The following is an 18,544-nucleotide window of genomic DNA, read 5'->3' as shown; positions in this document are numbered from 1 at the left end:
TTTCACCATAATGCAATTCATTCAGCTCAATCAACTATGCACTTATGCAATGCTAATTTTTTAGTCCCTAATGTTTCATCGAGTGTCAGTGCCTCCACAGCTGATGATACAGCAGATGAGGGGTTTCTTGATGGCAAACGGTTACATAGACTGTTAATAAGACATGACACATTTAGCTTTTCATTTATTTATTTGTTTGTTTTATCATTGCAGGTTCATCCACTGCACAAGCGACTGAAAGCGAGGAGCAGTTACATTCACTGATACATCGGTTTCAACCTCAGCCGGCATGACAGGTCAGTTAATCTAAAAGTTTCTGTTTTGTGTTGGCTTTACTATAAAATATTCTGCTATGTTATTTTATTATTATATTTTTTTATATCCCTAAAGGTCATTCTACATCTCGACCCACTGCTATAGATTTCCCATCCACTCCCTCAACAAGCTCCAGCTACCAAGAGAGATCAACAGCTCCTCCAATTGATCCAGTTGAATGGTCAGCATTCCTGTCAGACTCAGAAAGGCCTGATCAGGTAAGAAGAGGGCCAGTGCCAATAAGTGACACCAAGAAGTCAGATGGACGAAGCTTTCACTACCACTATACATACAGACAATTAATTAATGGGGGAAAAAAATCAAGCGAAGCTGGCTAATTTGATGGATGTTCTCATCCGTCTGATTAGCATCATTCAGTCTTTGGCAGAGAGGAATCTTGCACTCAGGGGCTCTGTCGATACTTTGCATCAGGACAACAATGGGAAATTCCTTAAAGAGGTGGAACTGATGGCAAAATTTTTAACCCGGTGTTAAAAGATCACATCAGACGAATTGATAGTGGAATGCAGCACAACACGTACCTGGGTAAGAGTATCTAGAATGAGCTGATAGAGTGTCAGTGACAAAATAACTGAGGTAATGGTGGCAGAAATCAAGGACTGCAAATATCATTCAATAATTTTAGAATGTACACCTGATGTTAGTCACCATGAACAAATGTCTGTTGTGGTGCGCACAGTCACTCTGGGCCAAACAGCAGAAATAAAAAAGCACTTTTTAAGATTTCTGATAGCTCCAGAATCCACTGGCCTGGGTTTGTCCAATCTAATCCTTAACAGGCTTGAGGAATTGAACTTCCCTTTTCTGGATTGTCGGGGGCAGTCCTATGACAATGGGGCTAATATGAAGGGAAAAAAACAAAGGTGTGCAGGCTAGGCTATTGGCTAAGAATCCAAGAGCTTTTTATGTGCCTTGCAGTTCCCATACACTAAATCTGACCGTCTCAGATGCGGATAAAGCATCAATGGATGCTTCTTGTTTTTTTTTTGGAAATGTGGAGAAGGTGTACAATTTGTTACCAGTCAGAGAAGGTGAGGGAAGCCCTGCTAGAAGTGAGAAGTAAAGCGACTGACCCTGTAGTGGCTGCTGAAGCCAACTCCCTAGCATTAGAGAGAGGTTCATTTAGATTCCAGATTTGTTGTGTTGTCTGGTGTGACATTTTCTCTAAAATTAACATCACGAGCAAGCTTCTACAGTCAACCAACATGCAGCTTGATGTAGCGGTTAACCTTCTAAAAAAGAACAAAGGCGAACTTATCAGTTACCGAAAAACAGGCTTCTGTGATGCACAGACATCTGCTAAAGACATTTCTGAGCGGATGAACACAGGAGCAGTGCTGAAAGAGAAGCGGTGGCGTTCTACAAAAAGGCACTTTGCCTATGAGGCTGCAGATGAGCCTATAGTGGATGCTACGAAGAGGCTGCAAGTGTTGTTTTTTAATGCTGTAGTGGACTGTAGCATTCAGTCATTGAAGGATAGATTTAAGTCTCTAAGTGAGGTTAAAGATAACTTTGGAGTGCTGCTCAGTTTTAGGGAGCTAGATCAAAAGGTCCGGAGGGAACAATGTGAGCTTGTTGGGGAAAAACTCTCTTGTGGAGAGGAAGCTGATATTGATGGTAGCACACTGGCATCAGAGATAGAGAGTCTTCCTGAACTTCCCCAAACTATGAAGACCTTTGAGCTTCTCACATACCTCTCACAGAATGACATGTGTGAGCTTTACCCAAATCTTTGGGCAGCTCTCAGGATAGCCTGCACTCTGCCTGTGACAGCTGCCTCAGCAGAGAGGAGCTTCTCCAAGCTCAAATTGATAAAAACATACTTGAGATCATCAATAGCCCAGGAAAGACTAAGTGGACTTGCAGTCATTAGTATTAATAACAAAGTTGGCCAAGCAATACCATACAATGATGTCATCAGTGATTTTGCCTCCAGAAAAGCTAGGAAGGAACGATTTTGAGGCATTGTTGTACAATTCATTGTTGAACCCTTGCTGTTATGTTTGCTTTCATTATTTAAGTATCTTTTTTTGTAACATTCTATTTTTGATTATAGTAATGTTTGTGTATTTTGGTTTTATGTAAAAGATTGCACGTTTAATGCACATTTAATGCACATTTAATGCACATTTGCAAATAATTTATTTAATATGTTTGTATTCAGAAGTTTTAATAAGAGTGAAGTATTTTAAGTATCATTTATTTATTTATTTTGTATTTATACATGACCTCACTGTATTCGTTTATAATATTCACTAAAAACTAAAGTGTGACATTAGTGTCAGTAATGTTCTAGTATAGGTGATTCTGCGTGGTGGGAGGGGGGCCCCCCCAAATCAAATTGTGCTTAGGGCCCCCAAGAGGCTCGGGCCGGCCCTGCTCTGGCTACACACCTGACAGAGCTGGGCTTCTCCAGAATCTGGGAGAAAAGTTCTGTTCTCCCGTTCCAGCTGCTAGTTTATCTGGGGTGGAGCTAAACTCGGCCACCATGAGAGCCCGACTCTCCCAGCCCAGAGCAGACGCGCTGTCAGCGCTGCTCCGCCGGCTCAGACCTCCCAGCACAGTGACAGCTCTGTCCGTCATGCTGGGGATGACGTCAGCGGCCCACCTGGTGGTTCTGCTGGCTCTGCTTCATAGGAGGCACCTGCAGAGATGCTCCACCCAACCTGGCCCACTGGGGAAACCCCCCCCCCCCACTCTGTCAGAGGGAGTTCCCCTCAGCAGACCTACGTCACACGTCCCGGTGTTCACAGACGCTGTCAGGCTGGGGAGGGAGGGAGTCCCAGGTAGTGGCAGACGAGTGGCCAGACCACACGTCTCTCCACATAAAGGTGCTGCAGCTCCTCACGGTGCTGAAGCTGACTCAGCATTTTTCTTGCAGTTTACATCCCCGGTGTCCTGAACAGAGGAGCGGACATCATGTCCAGAGGGGGCCCTCGTCACGGAGACTGGACCCTCCATCACCACCTGATCTCTCAGATCTGGAGCAGGTTCTGCAGGTCAGCAGTGGACCTGTTCTCCCCACCAGAGAACGCACAGTGTCAGCTGTGGTCCTCCCTGAGCCTGACGGAGGATCCTCCTCTAGGAGTGGACGCCTTCTCTCCTCCGTGGCCACAGACGCTCCTTTACGTCTTCCCTCCGGTCCCGCTGATACCGCGGCTCCTAGACCGGGTTGGTGAACAGCTTCTGGTAATTCTCGTAGCCCCCGAGCGCACAGGAGCTCCGTGGTTCCCCAACCTGCAGCAGCTGCTGTCAGTCCGCCCCTGGCAGCTGCCGTGGAGGGAGGATGCACTCCTTCAGGCAGGAGGGGCGATCAGGAGCTACCCGGAAATAGGCCAACGTCTCTGGGCCTGGCCGCTGAACCGGAGCGCTTAGAGAGGCTCAGCCTTCCGCAAGAAGTTGTGCGCACCATTCAGGGAGGACGGGCTGCCTCTACAACAGCGCTATGTGCGTCAGAATGAAAAGCTTATGAGCGCTGGTGTGCAGAGAAAGGCGTGGATCCCTTCTCATGTCCTCTAGCCTGCATACCAGGGGCGTTTCCAGCTTTGAAGGACATCCGGGGCTTAGCCTAGATCATTTTATTTAAATACAGGATAACTCAAGGTGTTTTATTATTATTATTATTAAAGTAACAATTTACTTTCAGTCAAAATACATCTTTAACATTATGCACAAACACATACTCTCTTCTCTCTCTTCTCACTCTCTCTCTCTCTCTCTTCTCTCTCTCTCTCTCTCTCTCTCTCTCTCTCTCTCTCTCTCTCTCTCTCTCTCTCTATATATATATATATATATATATATATATATATATATATATATATATATATATATATATATATATATATATAAATACACACACAGTCAACATGCACTATTCACCTCTTGCTGTCTATCTGGTGTGTCCTTCTATATTTGTTATATTACTCTCACCACTTGCTGGGTATCATTAAAGGGTATTTTCTTGGTTTGAGCATTGCGAATCGGTTCATGACACTATTATGGTCTGTGACTCCCACAATTCCCCTCTCAATGGACATCACTGCCAGGTAATTGAGCCTCTGCTGACCCATGGTTCTTCTCAGCCATGTGTGTAGGCGACGCAGAGCACTGAATGATCTTTCGCAACTGCCGCTGCTGACAGGAATCGTTAGAGCTGCTTGAAAGACTGATCTCAGGCTTGGGAACATGTCAGGGTCAAGGAGCTTGTATACACTTGCCATATCTGAGATGACACCCTTGGTCTTTTGATTAGGAAGTGTCTAGCCACTACAGCCTCTTTACTGACCTTCATGTTATAGTGTTTAGCAATCAGTTCTAGAGATTCCTCACACAGGAAGTCATTTGCTGCTGGATGGCAAGCTTTGATGCCTTTTGATTAGCTCTGCACCAACACCACAAAATCTACCCTCCAACTCACTCACCATTCTGTCGAGGCATGGGTAAAATATGTGATTTCTTATCTCATCCCCAGCGCTTACATAAGCCTTTGTGCCAGTGGTGGACTCTACCACATAGTCATCTAATCGCTTCTGCTTGCGTTTGTGAGAACATCCTGGAGTAGGGGTCTCTGACAGATGGTTGGCCTCGAGAATTTCTTTGCCCTGATTATGAAACTTCTCTGCCATTTCCTCTGTCCGCATGGACCTAAGTGTTTCAAGGACCGCATCTTTATACAATGTAGCTTGCGCTAAGTCCACATCTTCTTTTTGAAGGTACTTGTGAAGTCCCTCTGTAGTGGACAGCAAGGCTTTAAACATAACAAGCATATAGACATTTGAAAATTTGGAAAGCAGTCCAATTGCTGTGGTAGTAGTGGTCATTTCTCTGAGGCACTCCAACAATGCTGGCATATTTGCGATCACAGCAGTGGCTGATAAGAGCTGGCATGCCCATCACGTCTTCGAGAGCTGTACAAGCTCAGTCTTCTCTAAGCTCAAGGCTTTTTGCGTGTCAGAGAAAGACAGATGATTTACTAAAGACACACTGAAGAAACAGTACACACTCTCCAGTGTGTCGAAGAAATCTACGGCTTCTGGCACAGCCCTACAAGTGTGACAAAGCACCAAATTCAGTTCATGTGCATAGCAGTGCACATACACTGCTTCTGGATGCTTCACGCGAAATTGAGCCTGAACACCCCGAACAGCACCGCTCATGATGGAGGCCCCATCGTAAGCCTGAGCCACGCATCGCAGGTCTTGCAGGCCTTTGGATTTTAAAACTTCTTCAATTGTCTCTGTGATGGAACGCGCATCGAAAGACTTCAGACTTTTAAGTTCCAGAAAACTTTCTTTGACAGTGTTCTCACATCCCACATAACGAACACACACAGCAAGCTGTTCCACATGACCATCTCGAGCCTCATCAGCCATCACTGCATTCATTTTTGAATGCTTCATGTCTTCAATAATGGGGACAGTAACTTCCTCCGCACAACATTGTATCATTTCATTCTGAGAGCCTGCAGAGAGATATGTGGAATGCGCAGGAGGTGTGTAGCTTTGGAGAAAGGGGTCGAATTTCTCCAGAAATGTCATTATCTCTAAGAAATTTCCCTGATTGTCAGAGGACTCTTTCTCATCATGGCCACAGAATGTGAGGCCTTGCTTTCCCAAAAAGCTAATGACAGCAGTGATACGACGGAGGTATTCTCTTCTTTCAACTATCTGGTCAACATTGGCCACATGCATTCTCTCAACAACACTGCCTTGTGATGAACTGACTTTGTAATTCTTCCAAGCAAGCATTGAAGCTTTGTGTCCTGAACAAGTATCATACTCTCTAAAGCTGTCCAAAGCTCGTTTCCAGTTTAAAAATCCAACAGAGCTGGTTATCATATCTTTATTTACTCTAGACACTTGTTTCCCAAAGAGCCTGCATGAGAAGCAGAAGGCTGCATTTCGGTTAGCAGAGTACTCTAACCACTCAAATGTCTCAAACCATTTTGGCAGGAAGGCCCTTCTCTGTAGTCCAAAGGTGGTGAGAGGGTATTCTTTGAGTTTTGCTCTGGCTGGGCCTGTTTCTACAGTTCCTAAATCTTCCACTACAGCACTATCGACCTCGACTAACTCATCCTCTCTCCTCCCTGAATCATCTGTGATGCAACACAACAGATACGGCACATAACTTATTACAAATATGTTCAAACAACTAATTCATCAAGTGCTACATATTTAAAATTGTAGACCAATACCATTGAAGAAAATGTATTGGAAAGAACAGATCAGTGGGATTGCTCTGAGATCTATCATGATTCTTGAATTTTCATGTACATTACAATAAAGTTATCACAAAAGAGTCATGTTATATTGAGTAAAGTGAGGTAAAACAAAAATATTTAAAGGGCCCCTATGGAATTTTGAAAATTACCTTTCATGTACTGTGTAACATAGATCTAAGTGAACCAAAATATCCTTTAAATATGAAAGTTCATCGTATAAAAAGTTATTGTCACTCAAAAGTAAGAGAGGGAGTAAGGGAGTCGCTGAGCAAATCAGATAAAAATAAATGCATATTATAAGACAACAAAAGATTTTTTTTTTTTTTTTGTCATTGCATGCCTGTAAAACTGTTGTTGGGACTCCCAAAACCATATTAGGAACATTTTAAATGCCATAATAGGGGCCCTTTAATATAAATTATTTTTATTTTTTGACATAAAAAGTTAAAATGATGTATGAGATCCTAAGTTAAAGCAATACATGAAGTAGTAGTTTACTATTTTATTACAATTAGTATTTTTTTTAGTTTATGAAAGTACACACTGAAGTGTACTCTCAGTAAACTACTAGTTTAGTAGTTTATACAGCAAGTATACTTGCAAGTTTTCTTTAAGTGAACATAAACTTATACTTGTTATAGGTTACTATTTAGCCTATGTATTATTTTTGCACTTGCAGTATACTATTATGTTCAAATGTAGATATTGCTTTAACTGTACATTAATTTTAAAGACATTTCATTAGCTTCATGCATTATTTTTCATCAAAACTTGAATATTGGTAAGTTTCATAAAGAAAGGAAACATTTTAAACAAAAAAGTTGAGAAAATCACATGCATGTCAAAGACTACGACTTTATAAAAATGTTAATGACGTCGCTGACCACGTCACTAATAATATAAAACTAATTTTAACAGCACGTCACGTGTCTATTCAATCTAAATAGTTAAGTGAAAATAATAATCCGATCGCTAAAAAGCACATACATTCAATCCATTAGGAAAGACTAGAACGATTAAATGCGTTCTGAATGGATTCAGTGCATCTTGAATTTATATTTTTGGTCTGATCTTGCAGGTTTGAGTAGGGTCTTCTCATCAATTATGAGACCTTACATTATTATGTCAGTAGAACTCCTGGCAGGTATAGCTTTAGTAGTTCACTTTTTATGAGGTCTACATTTACGCGGTTCCTTGTCTCTGTCATCATGCACTAATTTTTTTACAGTCTATGCTTATGCAGCAGAGACCCTCTCCACGAAGTAGTTTTTTTTGTTTGTTTTCCCGCTCTAGCTAGCCTAGAAACAATTATAACTGCTGTGCATTTTCAGTGTTTTCTTATTACATTTTTTTTAGAATTGTAATTTAAAGGACGATTAAATAAAATTATGCAGACAAAATTATTAAATGCAGCACACTGCTTATGACTTGCGTGACAACAAAGCTTCACATTCTTCACAGCTTCACAAAAATGCGGGACAGGTTGTCCCTGTTTGATAATATTTAGCGGGTTTTTGATTTACACACTGTTTAATGTTTGATGATGATCATGTTATTTTATATTTGAGTGAGTGAGCAATCTTCTATCACTTGTTTCAGCTTCTTCTTCTCCTGTGTTTTTATCCGGATGAGATTCTGTACTAGAAGATGCCAGTACAAGTGCTAACGTATAATGTTAGCCTGTATGGTAATAATAACTAGCTAGTTAAACAAATAGGCCTACAGTGAATGATGATGATGATCTTCAGACTTTAAGGATATAAAAAATGAATTCTTGACTTACCCACTGACTTCTTTCCAAAAAAATCCCCAAAGTCTTGTTTGCTTCATTTTCTATATTTATTTCTTTCCTGCTCGCTCTGTCTCCGTTGTTAACTCACACTCATTCATACATCTATTGACTGTAGCTGTAGCAGCAGCTCGCACTGTAGCGCTTGACTGTGCTAGCCCCTCCCCTACCTGCTGCTGCTGCATATTTAACAGAGTGGAAGAAACGGAGTAGCCCATAGGCTACCGACAGCAAATAAATGTATTCTTTAGGCTAGATTATTTTTAAGGTCTATTTTTACAGGCTGTATGCAGTATATGCAAAGCCAAAGCACAATGAAATAAAGCAACTTATCATTTCTGGGGTTTACAAAGGCTATTGTCCAGTTTCATATTTGCTCAGTGACAGTCATTACATTCGGGGCTTGACTCAAAACATTCGGGGCTGAAGCCCCGGCAAAATCGGCTGGCGCCGACACTGGTGTCAGCCTCTGCCCAGACCTCTGCGTTGTGGTGTGCACCACCACAGAGAGGATGACGTCTTAATGACTGAAGAGAGTTATCTCTTTGAGCCTTTGGCCTGTTCTACTCATCGTTACTGTTACTGTTGGTAACCTTCGTCTTCACAGTTCACAGACTCAGGTCTGTCATTCAGCCTCCGACCTGAACAGAGAAGAGTTTCCTCTGGGTTGCTCAGCACATGGCGCTTCTGAGTGTGTAATTACGCACACTGGAGACTGAGTTCAAGCTCTTTGTGAGAACAGGTGGCTTAGGCTTGTGGTTCGGTTGGACCCAGTGAGGCATGGACCACATCCTGCTACGCCTTTAACCCACTAGCGAGAGCCTTAAAGGGCGAAGTCTATATGAAATAGAACGTTGGTTATGTACGGTAACCCCAGATTCTATGAATATAGGCATAGCCCTTTAAATTCTGGGCATCACTGGTTCCTAAATGGCTGAAGAAAAATAGCTATTTGGGAGCCGATTGTCTGGTCTGACTGTTATTTATACTGACCACCGGAGTAATGCTCACACAGCAGGTGGGCGTGGACTAAAATTTTCAGTGTTCGCACGCGCAAAGGGATAAACCCACTAGCGAGAGCCTTAAAGGCCGAAGCCTATATTCATAGAATCTGGGGTTACGGTACGTAACCAACGTTCTTTTTGAGAAAAGATGCCGGCTTCCCATTGGATAAAGGTATTTATAGGTATCACCCGTTCACTGACGGGATCTTCAAAATAAAATACAAAAGTGCAACAATTTCAAAGGCATCAGCAATGATCAAAAAAGTTATTTCTTCCCCGTGACACCTTAAAGTTATACAATAAAGTAAAATAATAATATACATTTTTATTTTCTTATTCTATTTGAGTATTCAAATAAAAAATAACCGCAGGAAAATAAAACACACATTTCTAACAGAAGAGCTCACAGACAAGTAACGTACGAGGATTGCCCAACAAACCTTTACAAATACCTACACTAGAAAAAAGGGAAGTGTTAAACTCTAACCACAGAGTTTATAGAGATAAGACTTGTATTATCTGTATAAGCTTTTAATTCGGCACTATTGACCGTTCCAGCATATTTTTTGTGTAATTTTCCATGTCCTGTCTAACGCAAACAGCTGACAACCTAGAATACTTTGCATGACAGAAGAGATTTATTGTCTTAATAGGCAACACAGCTGTACAGAGCACAGATGTTTTCTTCTCAACAGTAAAAATAGAACCTATTACACTTATGGAACAGTAAAACGGCACCACTGCTTCAGCCTCCTCTACATTTGAGTCCTTATGGCCCAGTATTAAAAGAAGGTTTGTATGTGAGCAGCCAGTCTTTTTACAGGAGGCTCTCAAGATGTCAGCGCTGAGCTTATTCAGGCTACTTTGGATCTTCTTAAAATCTCCTCCCTCCAACTCAGCACAGAGTTTCTCAGACAGCCTCTTGGTGATTTCTTGAAACTTTGTGTATTTGCACCTCATCTTTGATTTAGTAACAGCCTGTATAATCAGTCCATTAACCAGCAGGCTGATGAATGACAGCTGCTCCTCCTTCTCTGAGCCTGAATCCATGGGCAGCAGCTCATCAACCTGTGTGGTAGGTTCTGGTGCTTCACTTTGCTTTCTACTCATTACTTGATAAATCTGTCCCACAGACACAGATTTTTGAACCTCTGTAACATCCGTCTCCTGCTATCTCAGTTCCTCTTTAACAGCCAGTAACTCCTCTGGTGAAACTCTCTTGTATCGTCCTTCACTGTATTTTTGAAGGAACCTTTGGATCCTGACTCCAACTCCTCTGTTCTGCTGTTTTGCTGTAGCTGTAGCAGCTCTATCCTTCAAGCCTCCATATTCACTGGGTTGAATGATGTCCTCTGAAACATATTGGGTCTCCAAACTTTGCTGTTTAGAGACAATCTCTTTTACGCCTTTGACCTCTCCTAGAGATGAATTCATCCACCATCTTCAACTCTGACTCCTTTTCCTAAGAGATAAAATAATTTACCTCAATCATTTCAGAAATATTATCAGATATAAATTAATCCACCATCTAAAGTTGTGATTTCATCTCTATAAAGTTAAAATAATTTACCTCGTTCATCTCTGCTGCTGCCTCTTCAAGTTCTGGTTCCTCTGGGATGACCGGAAGCACTTCGTACCGTCCATGGCGGTACCTACGGCAGGACTTCCTAGAGCTCTGAGGCCGCTTTTTCTTCTGTGGATTGCGGACGTCTTTGTTCTCCCCAGTCTAGGAATCAATGTCCTGAAGCTCTCCTGTCAGCTGCTCCTTGAGGGCATTTTGCTGGCCTTCTGCAGCTTTTCGCAGCAGCCTCTGCTGACATTCTTTATTCTTCATCTCTAACAGCTCCTTTATCAATCTCACTGCAAGTGGAACCATTGAATCCACCGTGTCCTTCTCAGAGATTTGCAGGACGAAGGAAGCTGCTGGATCTTTCATGGAGCAGAGTGAAGATCTAACTTTTTCTTTGACATGTTTAACAAATGACTTGTTGAACTTGTCAAAGTTCTTGGGGGGAGTTGTTCCATCAATCCAAAGGACGTCTGCAAATGATCTTAGCACTGAGTCACCCACAACAGTTTCCACGTCCAAAGATCTGAGGCGTCCTTTGTAGATTTTACGCAGAATGAAGGCGGTACATGTCTCCTCTAGCTTCAACAGCAGCTTCTTTACCTTGGACTTGGTGTCAACATCAGGTTGTCCTGAGGCCAAGTCCATGCTCTGCTCCAAGGAGATGGACAAAAAGAAATCTTGGATCGTTGGTGTGATCATGTCCACAGTAATAACTGGGACTATTGGAGCCTTTGAACTGGTGGAGGCGTTCATGAATTCTCTGTTTGCGCTGGTTATTAAAGCAAACTCCGAGATTATCTATTGATGGCAAACTATCACAAGCTATCGCTAACTGGTTTTCTCTCACGAGACACGTCTGTCTCTCACAAGGAAAGTATCAGAAGGAAAGAAAATCTGCGTTACAGGGTCTACTAAGGCAGAGCGATGCTGTGATGTCATAAGCATCAGAGGAGCTGCTGTGATGTCATAACCATCAAGTAAGCTGCAGTGATGTCTTAACCATCGCAGTAAATAACATCCAAGCTGAAAATAATAATAAAACAAGTTATTGTGTAACTTTCAGCAGCTCTGCTGAGACGGTGTTCCACGGCCCGGTCTGTAAGCGGCAGGTGCTGATTGGAGCTCACCGCTGATTGGTGGGTGGGGCTGACGTCTTTATAGTTGGGCAGGTTGGGGTGTGAGTCTTTGTTCTGGGCTCCGTTTCAGAAAGAATGGCTGATCTATTGTTGAGGAAAATATCTTAGTTGTTATATTAATCAGGCATTTGTATGGAAGTAATGAGGAATGTCTGGCCTTTAAGACTGTGTCTCCCCTTCAGGGCAAAGTAAACACGCAGCTTGCAGGATGTGTTGAGAGACGATTTATGGTTGGAGAGGTCATTTGGCTTGACCCCTGATAAGACCGTTTCAGTAATAAATTAGCCGTACTGCATGGGAACCTCAAGGGTAGATCATGCTTGGACCCACGGGGTCTACCCCCGCAGACCCTCAGTACCCCGGTATTAATATCTACAATTTGGTGCCGTGACCCGGATTTGACAGTAAGTGGAGAAACCTTTTGAATTTGGGCACGAAGGAGTAATCGTTTACAGCACCACAGGGTCGACCCGAAAAAAGGTAAGGAGATTTTTGATTCTCCATTGGCTGTAAATTAGACATAGGCTAAATCAAGCGGTGCTGTACATGAAAAACTCTCTTCTCAAAATATCAGGGGTTAAACAAAGCAACATTTATGAGAGGTTTGAATGGAATTTATGTTGAAACCGAGAGCCAAGAAGCTTGAAATGATGAGGCTGAAGAGAAATAGAGAATAAAAGGGAAGAGAAATAGAGGAGAGAAATAAGAGAAGATAAATAGAGAAAAAAGAGAAGAGATTAAAAACGGGATCCCAGAAAGATAATGTGGATTATCTCTAAGCCCTCAAAACGGGATTTTGAAGGAATGGCAGTTAGATTAAAAGGCATTAAAAGAAATAGAGATTCCGGCGAACGGAAAAAGTTCTTTCTTGCGTGCAAAGCTGTCTGTCTTTAAATTTTGTTTTTGTCATGTGTTGTCCAATATTTTGTCTTGGTTAAAATGGGATCATTGTGTGAGACAGAAGGAGAGACTGCTTGAGTCCACGGCTCTTGGGAGTGTGGGTGTCTCTGTGTGTATTTCTGTGTGTGTGTGTGTGTGTGTGTGTGTGTGTCTGCAAGGGGGTGAGAATCTGCCTGCACTTGTTGGCATTGCAGTGGAAAAGTACTGTGAAGTTGATTTCATTTGAGTTGAGGAGGTAGTAAAAGTGTTCATTATGGAGCAAGAATCTGGCTAGGATATGGGTGAAAGTGAAGGGGACTCTGGAAATCATTGGGAGAACAGGTCAATATATTAATGGCTTTTTGTTGAAGCGAAGGAGAAATTTGAACGGAGAAATGTGGTTTGAAGTGTAACAAGAAGCTGGTGGAGACAGTTTTATGTGAGGAAAAACAGTTGGATGACTGTTAGTTTTTGGACAAATTTTTATTATAAACCGTAGGCTAAAAGTCAGAAAGAGGTTAGAAGTTGGGAAAAGTTGTTGTAAATTTGGGAGAGAATTAAACATTTGTTTGTGACGACTGAAAAAGAAAAAAGGAAGATACCTTTCACACAAGCATAATTTTAATTAGTGTCATTTATTGCAAAATAGCATATTAAAATGTCTAAATGAGCTTTTACACTTTTCAGAAGTGTAAAAGCTCTTCTGAAAGTGCTGCTGATTTGATAGATTTTGTTAACACTGCATCTAGTCATGAGTCAGTTTTGGAGTTATCCTCAAATGAAGGAGCTGATGTTGAGGAATCTATCAAAAATGTTAATGGCTTGCATCGCTTTACTATAGATATTGCAAAGAGGCAGAAATTAGCAGGAACAGAAAGTACTAAGGGAAAATTAAAGGACGGATTCCAAAGTATTCATCATATGCAACTACATTCTCAAAGTCCCACCAAAATGCAGATGCCCTTGTTACAAAGCAGTGTTGTAGTCAAGTCACTATGCCTCGAGTCCGAGTCCAGGTTCGAGTCACCAGTGTTCAAGTCCGAGTCAAGTCCAAGTCATTAAAAAAAAATCCGAGTCGAGTCCACTACTCATCCGAGTCGAGTCCGAGTCGAGTCACTATTGATGTGTGATGTATGACATGAAGCAGTAACATTCCATTGCACTAATAACTCTTTCGCTGTAGTTACCCTTGGTTTTACTCGGTAAAACTACCGCTTTTTCCAAGTCTAAGATGTCTCCTAACCATGGTTTTTAAACATTGTTGTTATGGAACGCGCAACAGCGACTCGAGGTACGCTGATAGGCCGCATATGAAGGATGTTAAAGCCGCAAGCGGCGTCGATCGGCCCTCGCAGCCAAGCACACTCCGGCCTATTGGCCACCGCCGCGGTGCCGGCCGGCCGGCGGGGTTCGCGCAACGCCGCGGTGCCGGCCGGCGGGGTTCGCGCACCGCCGCGGTGCCGGCACCGCAGATGCTGTCACGCATTTTCCTCGCTCGTCCACCGGGCGATTCCCACAAACGCACAACAAATCTGGTGCAGATCGGTCGATGTAGCGAGGAGATCCAGCCGTTGGATAATGATAATGCATTTCGCCACCGGACCGGACTAAATTGTTCGGCGGGCCGGAAAATGTATACCGATTCCTGGACGGTGACTACAAACAGAAAAAAACTGCAAATGACACCATGAACACCGAGCAGGAGAAAAACAACGACTTACCTTCCTATCAACTCGGCCCGTCTTTCCGAGCCCTCGACACTCAAGCCATCGTTTGAGCTGAACGTTGGTATGTTGTTCCACAGTTCTACCAGTAAAATGGGCGCCTGGACATCCTCTTGTGAAAGTTTAACAGCGGAAAAGTCGGTCATATCCTTGTATCTGTTGCATGTGTAATGGCTGGTTGCTACGTGCGCTCTCACACTGTTTGCCCAACCTTAGCGGCAAGGGGCGTTGCTCATGAGATGGTGACGTCACGTGCGCGGTACGACATTTAGATATTAAAATCATACACCAAATAATATTCTAATGACATTAAAATTATAGCCTAATGATATAAAAAAAAGTCGAGTCTTTTTCTCAATTTCCGAGTCAGAATGATCTGAATGTAGGAGTCCGAGTCCAAGTTCGAGTCATCAGTGCTCAAGTCCAAGTCAAGTCACGAGTCTCTAAATTTAGCTAATGACTCGGACTCGAGTTCGAGTCTCGGACTCGAGTACTACAACACTGTTACAAAGTAATTTAGGAGCAGAGGAATTTGTTGCTTATTTATTTGGTCATGTGCAACTCCTGGTGTATAAACTTCCCAGCATTGCTGCTGGTGGTCGATTGTGGCTGGCTGAATTAGATCATTTGACCAAAGACACAAAACTGGCCCTGGGTGATTTTAGAACGTTGCGTGTTCACTTTTGCTGCAGCTGTTATTGAAAATGATGCTCAAACGTTCCATATGCCTGATGAAACTTTATTGTCTTTAGTAATTTCTTCCTTGGAAGATGCAGTTACAGAGCATTTTCCCTTGTCTACTTCAGCAGAGTTTCCTACATTTGACTGGGACTTACAACAGCAACCGAAGAAATACATAAATCAGGCCGCAGAAGAATGGATCAATGGATCCTAAAACAAGTCGGTCCAATCTGGGTGAATTATTTAGAGAAGTAGTGTTAAAAGGTGTACCCTCTTCAGTATCTCAGCTAATGAAACTAAATCCTGATATGAATGGTTGTGAATACGCTCGCTGGGAAAAATATTTGGTACACTATTTGCATGTGGCTCAAAAGGAGGAGAGGAAGACAAAGCAAGAGGTAGAGGAATTACAAGTTCAATTACTAAAATTACAATTACTGGAAGTAAAATGGAAAGTAAGTAAGAGAAAGCAATAGATTGAATATATGAATGTATCAGCAGTTGCATCTTATGGTGCTCCAACCCTGACGGTCTCACTTCAGTCTAATTTACTCCAAGGAGGGTTTTTTTCTCATCCTGTTTTCTATCCTCCATTTAATTACAGGTCTGTTGGTCCTGGACTTGGAGGCAGATGGCAGTGTGGTGGTCAGCATGGGCATGGGGGAAGGAGCAGAGGGCCGAAAGGATGAGGCAGATATGGTAGAACTTTAAGAACACCCACCGACATCTGCTACAACTATGGTTGCCCTGGACATTGGGCACAGGACTGTGTAGTTCATCTTACTCCACCGGCAGGTCAGCGTGGCATGGTTCCACCAAATCCTAACATGACCTCACCTCCAAAAGGTCAATACCCCCGGCAAGGGGACAACGCTTCCTATGAACAATATTGACACAGCCCTGAGAAGGATGACTGAACATCATGATGGTGCAGATCCCGAGCTGTCAAGGGAAATGACTGCATGAACTTTCAGCACATACCGGAGCCACATACAGTATTTCATCAGATTCTGAGTTGTGGACTAAGACTTTGTCACTGAGAGGCTTCTCAGAGAAATAACAGCGTCTGCCGTTGCAACATGTGGGAAAGGGTTGCTGACACTGTTGGGGACTGTGAACAGAATTAGCTTCATCTGGTGTTCTCAGTGTTCCAGCCATGGAAGCCTTGAATGAAAAGTCTAAAGTTCCTTTCTCCCTTCACCTGATCTGCCACATGCCAATCTGATCTATGACAGGAACCACACAGACTGGTAACAAGAATCTTTAAGGTAAAACACAGACAGTTATTTCTAGGAATATGTATGTGGCACCCGAGCGTGTGGAGGTTGCTGCTGCTGAACAGTTGGTACGTGATGTTGGATGACATGCTTCCTCATATTTTTCCTTTCTCTCCGTGTTTTGAGCACCAGGCAAATGGATCAAGGGAATGGTTAAACGTTCTCTTCAGGCAACTGATTGAGCACCCACCAGCGTACAGGTTTGCTGTTTTGAAAATATACTAATATCTATTAAATTGTCTGCGATATAACTTATAAGTTCCTTTTAAACATGAGTTTTGCTTCTTTTATGGCCAAGAACGTATTGATCATCATTAAGCAGCAGAAGGTGTACTTTGCCATCACAATTATGAGCAGAAAATCCACTGGGGTGGGAATACTTTCACTTGCTCCAGTTACATTTAAGGTCACTGTTGAATTGTCTCTCTGGGTTAATTAGTGCAGCCATAAATCTGGAGCAGGGGGGGTTACTATCAGCGCGTCCTCCCTGCGGTGGCAGTTTTACGACTTTGGGCCCCAGCTTGGAATGCACACATGTGCTTAGAGCTAAACATTCTGTTTTTAAACAAAATATCTATAATTTTTTAGTTTAATCCATAAGTGGCTATTTCTACTTAGGAGCCTTTATTATCAGTGGTACACATGTATAGATTTGACAAATCTGTTATGCTATTTCTCATTAGCTAAAGAATATTAAGATTATTTCTATTTTACATATAAACGTTGCCAGCTACGATATACCAGATGGCCACCAGGATTTGCTATATTACCAGGTATTTTTAATAAGGTTGTAAAATATGTTTTACAGACATGTTTTACAAACACCACCCTGATTCAGTATGTTAATGACCTGCTGTTGGCTTCTCTTACTGCTGAGATCTGCCTTCAGGCCACTGAGTTAGTTTGAGACATCTTCATTAACATGGTTTTAAGGTCAGTACAGATAACTTGTAAATTGCCAGAAAATGTGCCTTTCCTGGGGTGTGTTATTTCTGCAGGAACACCCAGTGTTTACTCTGGCCACTAACAGAGCATCCTCACGAAGCCGAACTACTGCGTGTGACAGAGAATATCAGGCTGCAGTTGTCACAATATTCTGGTTATGTTGATCTTACGCAACCTTTGAGGGACCTCGTGAAGATACAAGGTGTGATAAAACTAACTGGATCAGAGTTTGTAACAAGTTGATAGACAGATAAGTGAATGCGTATATGGATTCAGTATGTGTTGAAAAAACAGTGCATGTCAAATTATGTTAAAGGGTAAATGCAGGATTTTTGACACGAGGATGGTATCTATTGAAGGGGAACTGAGAGAGTAATTGATTACAGGAAGAGTGAAGGTGGAGCAGAGGAGCTTCAGAGGAGCGTTAGAGTAGAACAGGTGCTGGAAATGACCTGATGGAGGATTGTGTTTTCTCCAGGATTAAAACAGGAACTTTTTTCTGAAGCACACAGAGTAGAGCTTACATCATTTAATGGAGTGGTGTCATGCAGTTAGATCCGACATGGTGAAATGTAGGGCTGGGTATCATCTAGGATGAGCCGATTCGATACGATTCTCGATACACAGCTCACGATACGATACGATTCACGATACATAGCTCAGCTTGCTTTGATTCCAATATCGATATTTATTACTTTGAATTAATGCTCAGTGATTCAATCACCAAAATCAGCCAAATATTATGTTTATGTTCTATTTATTGATCACAGACATATTAACAGGAAAATAAAGTGCATTTGCTTCAATGCATTTAACGTGTCACAGAAACCAAAAATGTGCCCAAACATCTGATTTTAGGGACAAAGGAGCTTCTAAAATCCTGTCGGCCGTTCCACAAATTCGTCTCCCTTGCTCTCCTTCGCTGTGAACTGTAATGGTTGCGCTGTAATAACGCCCCCTAGAGGTTGGGAGGTATATCGATA

At 42.4% G+C, this 18,544-nt stretch overlaps 1 protein-coding gene across 1 annotated transcript; it reads right to left on the bottom strand.

The window, feature by feature from the left end:
- Positions 1-4,556: 4,556 nt before the first annotated feature.
- Positions 4,557-16,705, bottom strand: LOC118560304 (zinc finger MYM-type protein 1-like). The gene is made up of 2 exons (XM_036131217.1): positions 16,650-16,705; positions 4,557-6,486 (listed from the first exon to the last, which is right to left on the bottom strand). The coding sequence occupies exons 1-2, from the start codon at positions 16,703-16,705 to the stop codon at positions 5,229-5,231; spliced, it is 1,314 nt and encodes a 437-aa protein (XP_035987110.1). The 3' UTR covers positions 4,557-5,228.
- Between the last annotated feature and the right edge of the window lie 1,839 nt (positions 16,706-18,544).

This window comes from Fundulus heteroclitus, unplaced genomic scaffold (assembly GCF_011125445.2).
Source record: "Fundulus heteroclitus isolate FHET01 unplaced genomic scaffold, MU-UCD_Fhet_4.1 scaffold_42, whole genome shotgun sequence".
In the NCBI taxonomy this organism is placed as follows: domain Eukaryota; kingdom Metazoa; phylum Chordata; class Actinopteri; order Cyprinodontiformes; family Fundulidae; genus Fundulus; species Fundulus heteroclitus.
Note: the sequence above shows the minus strand (reverse complement) of the source record. Positions and strands in the feature narration are given on the sequence as shown.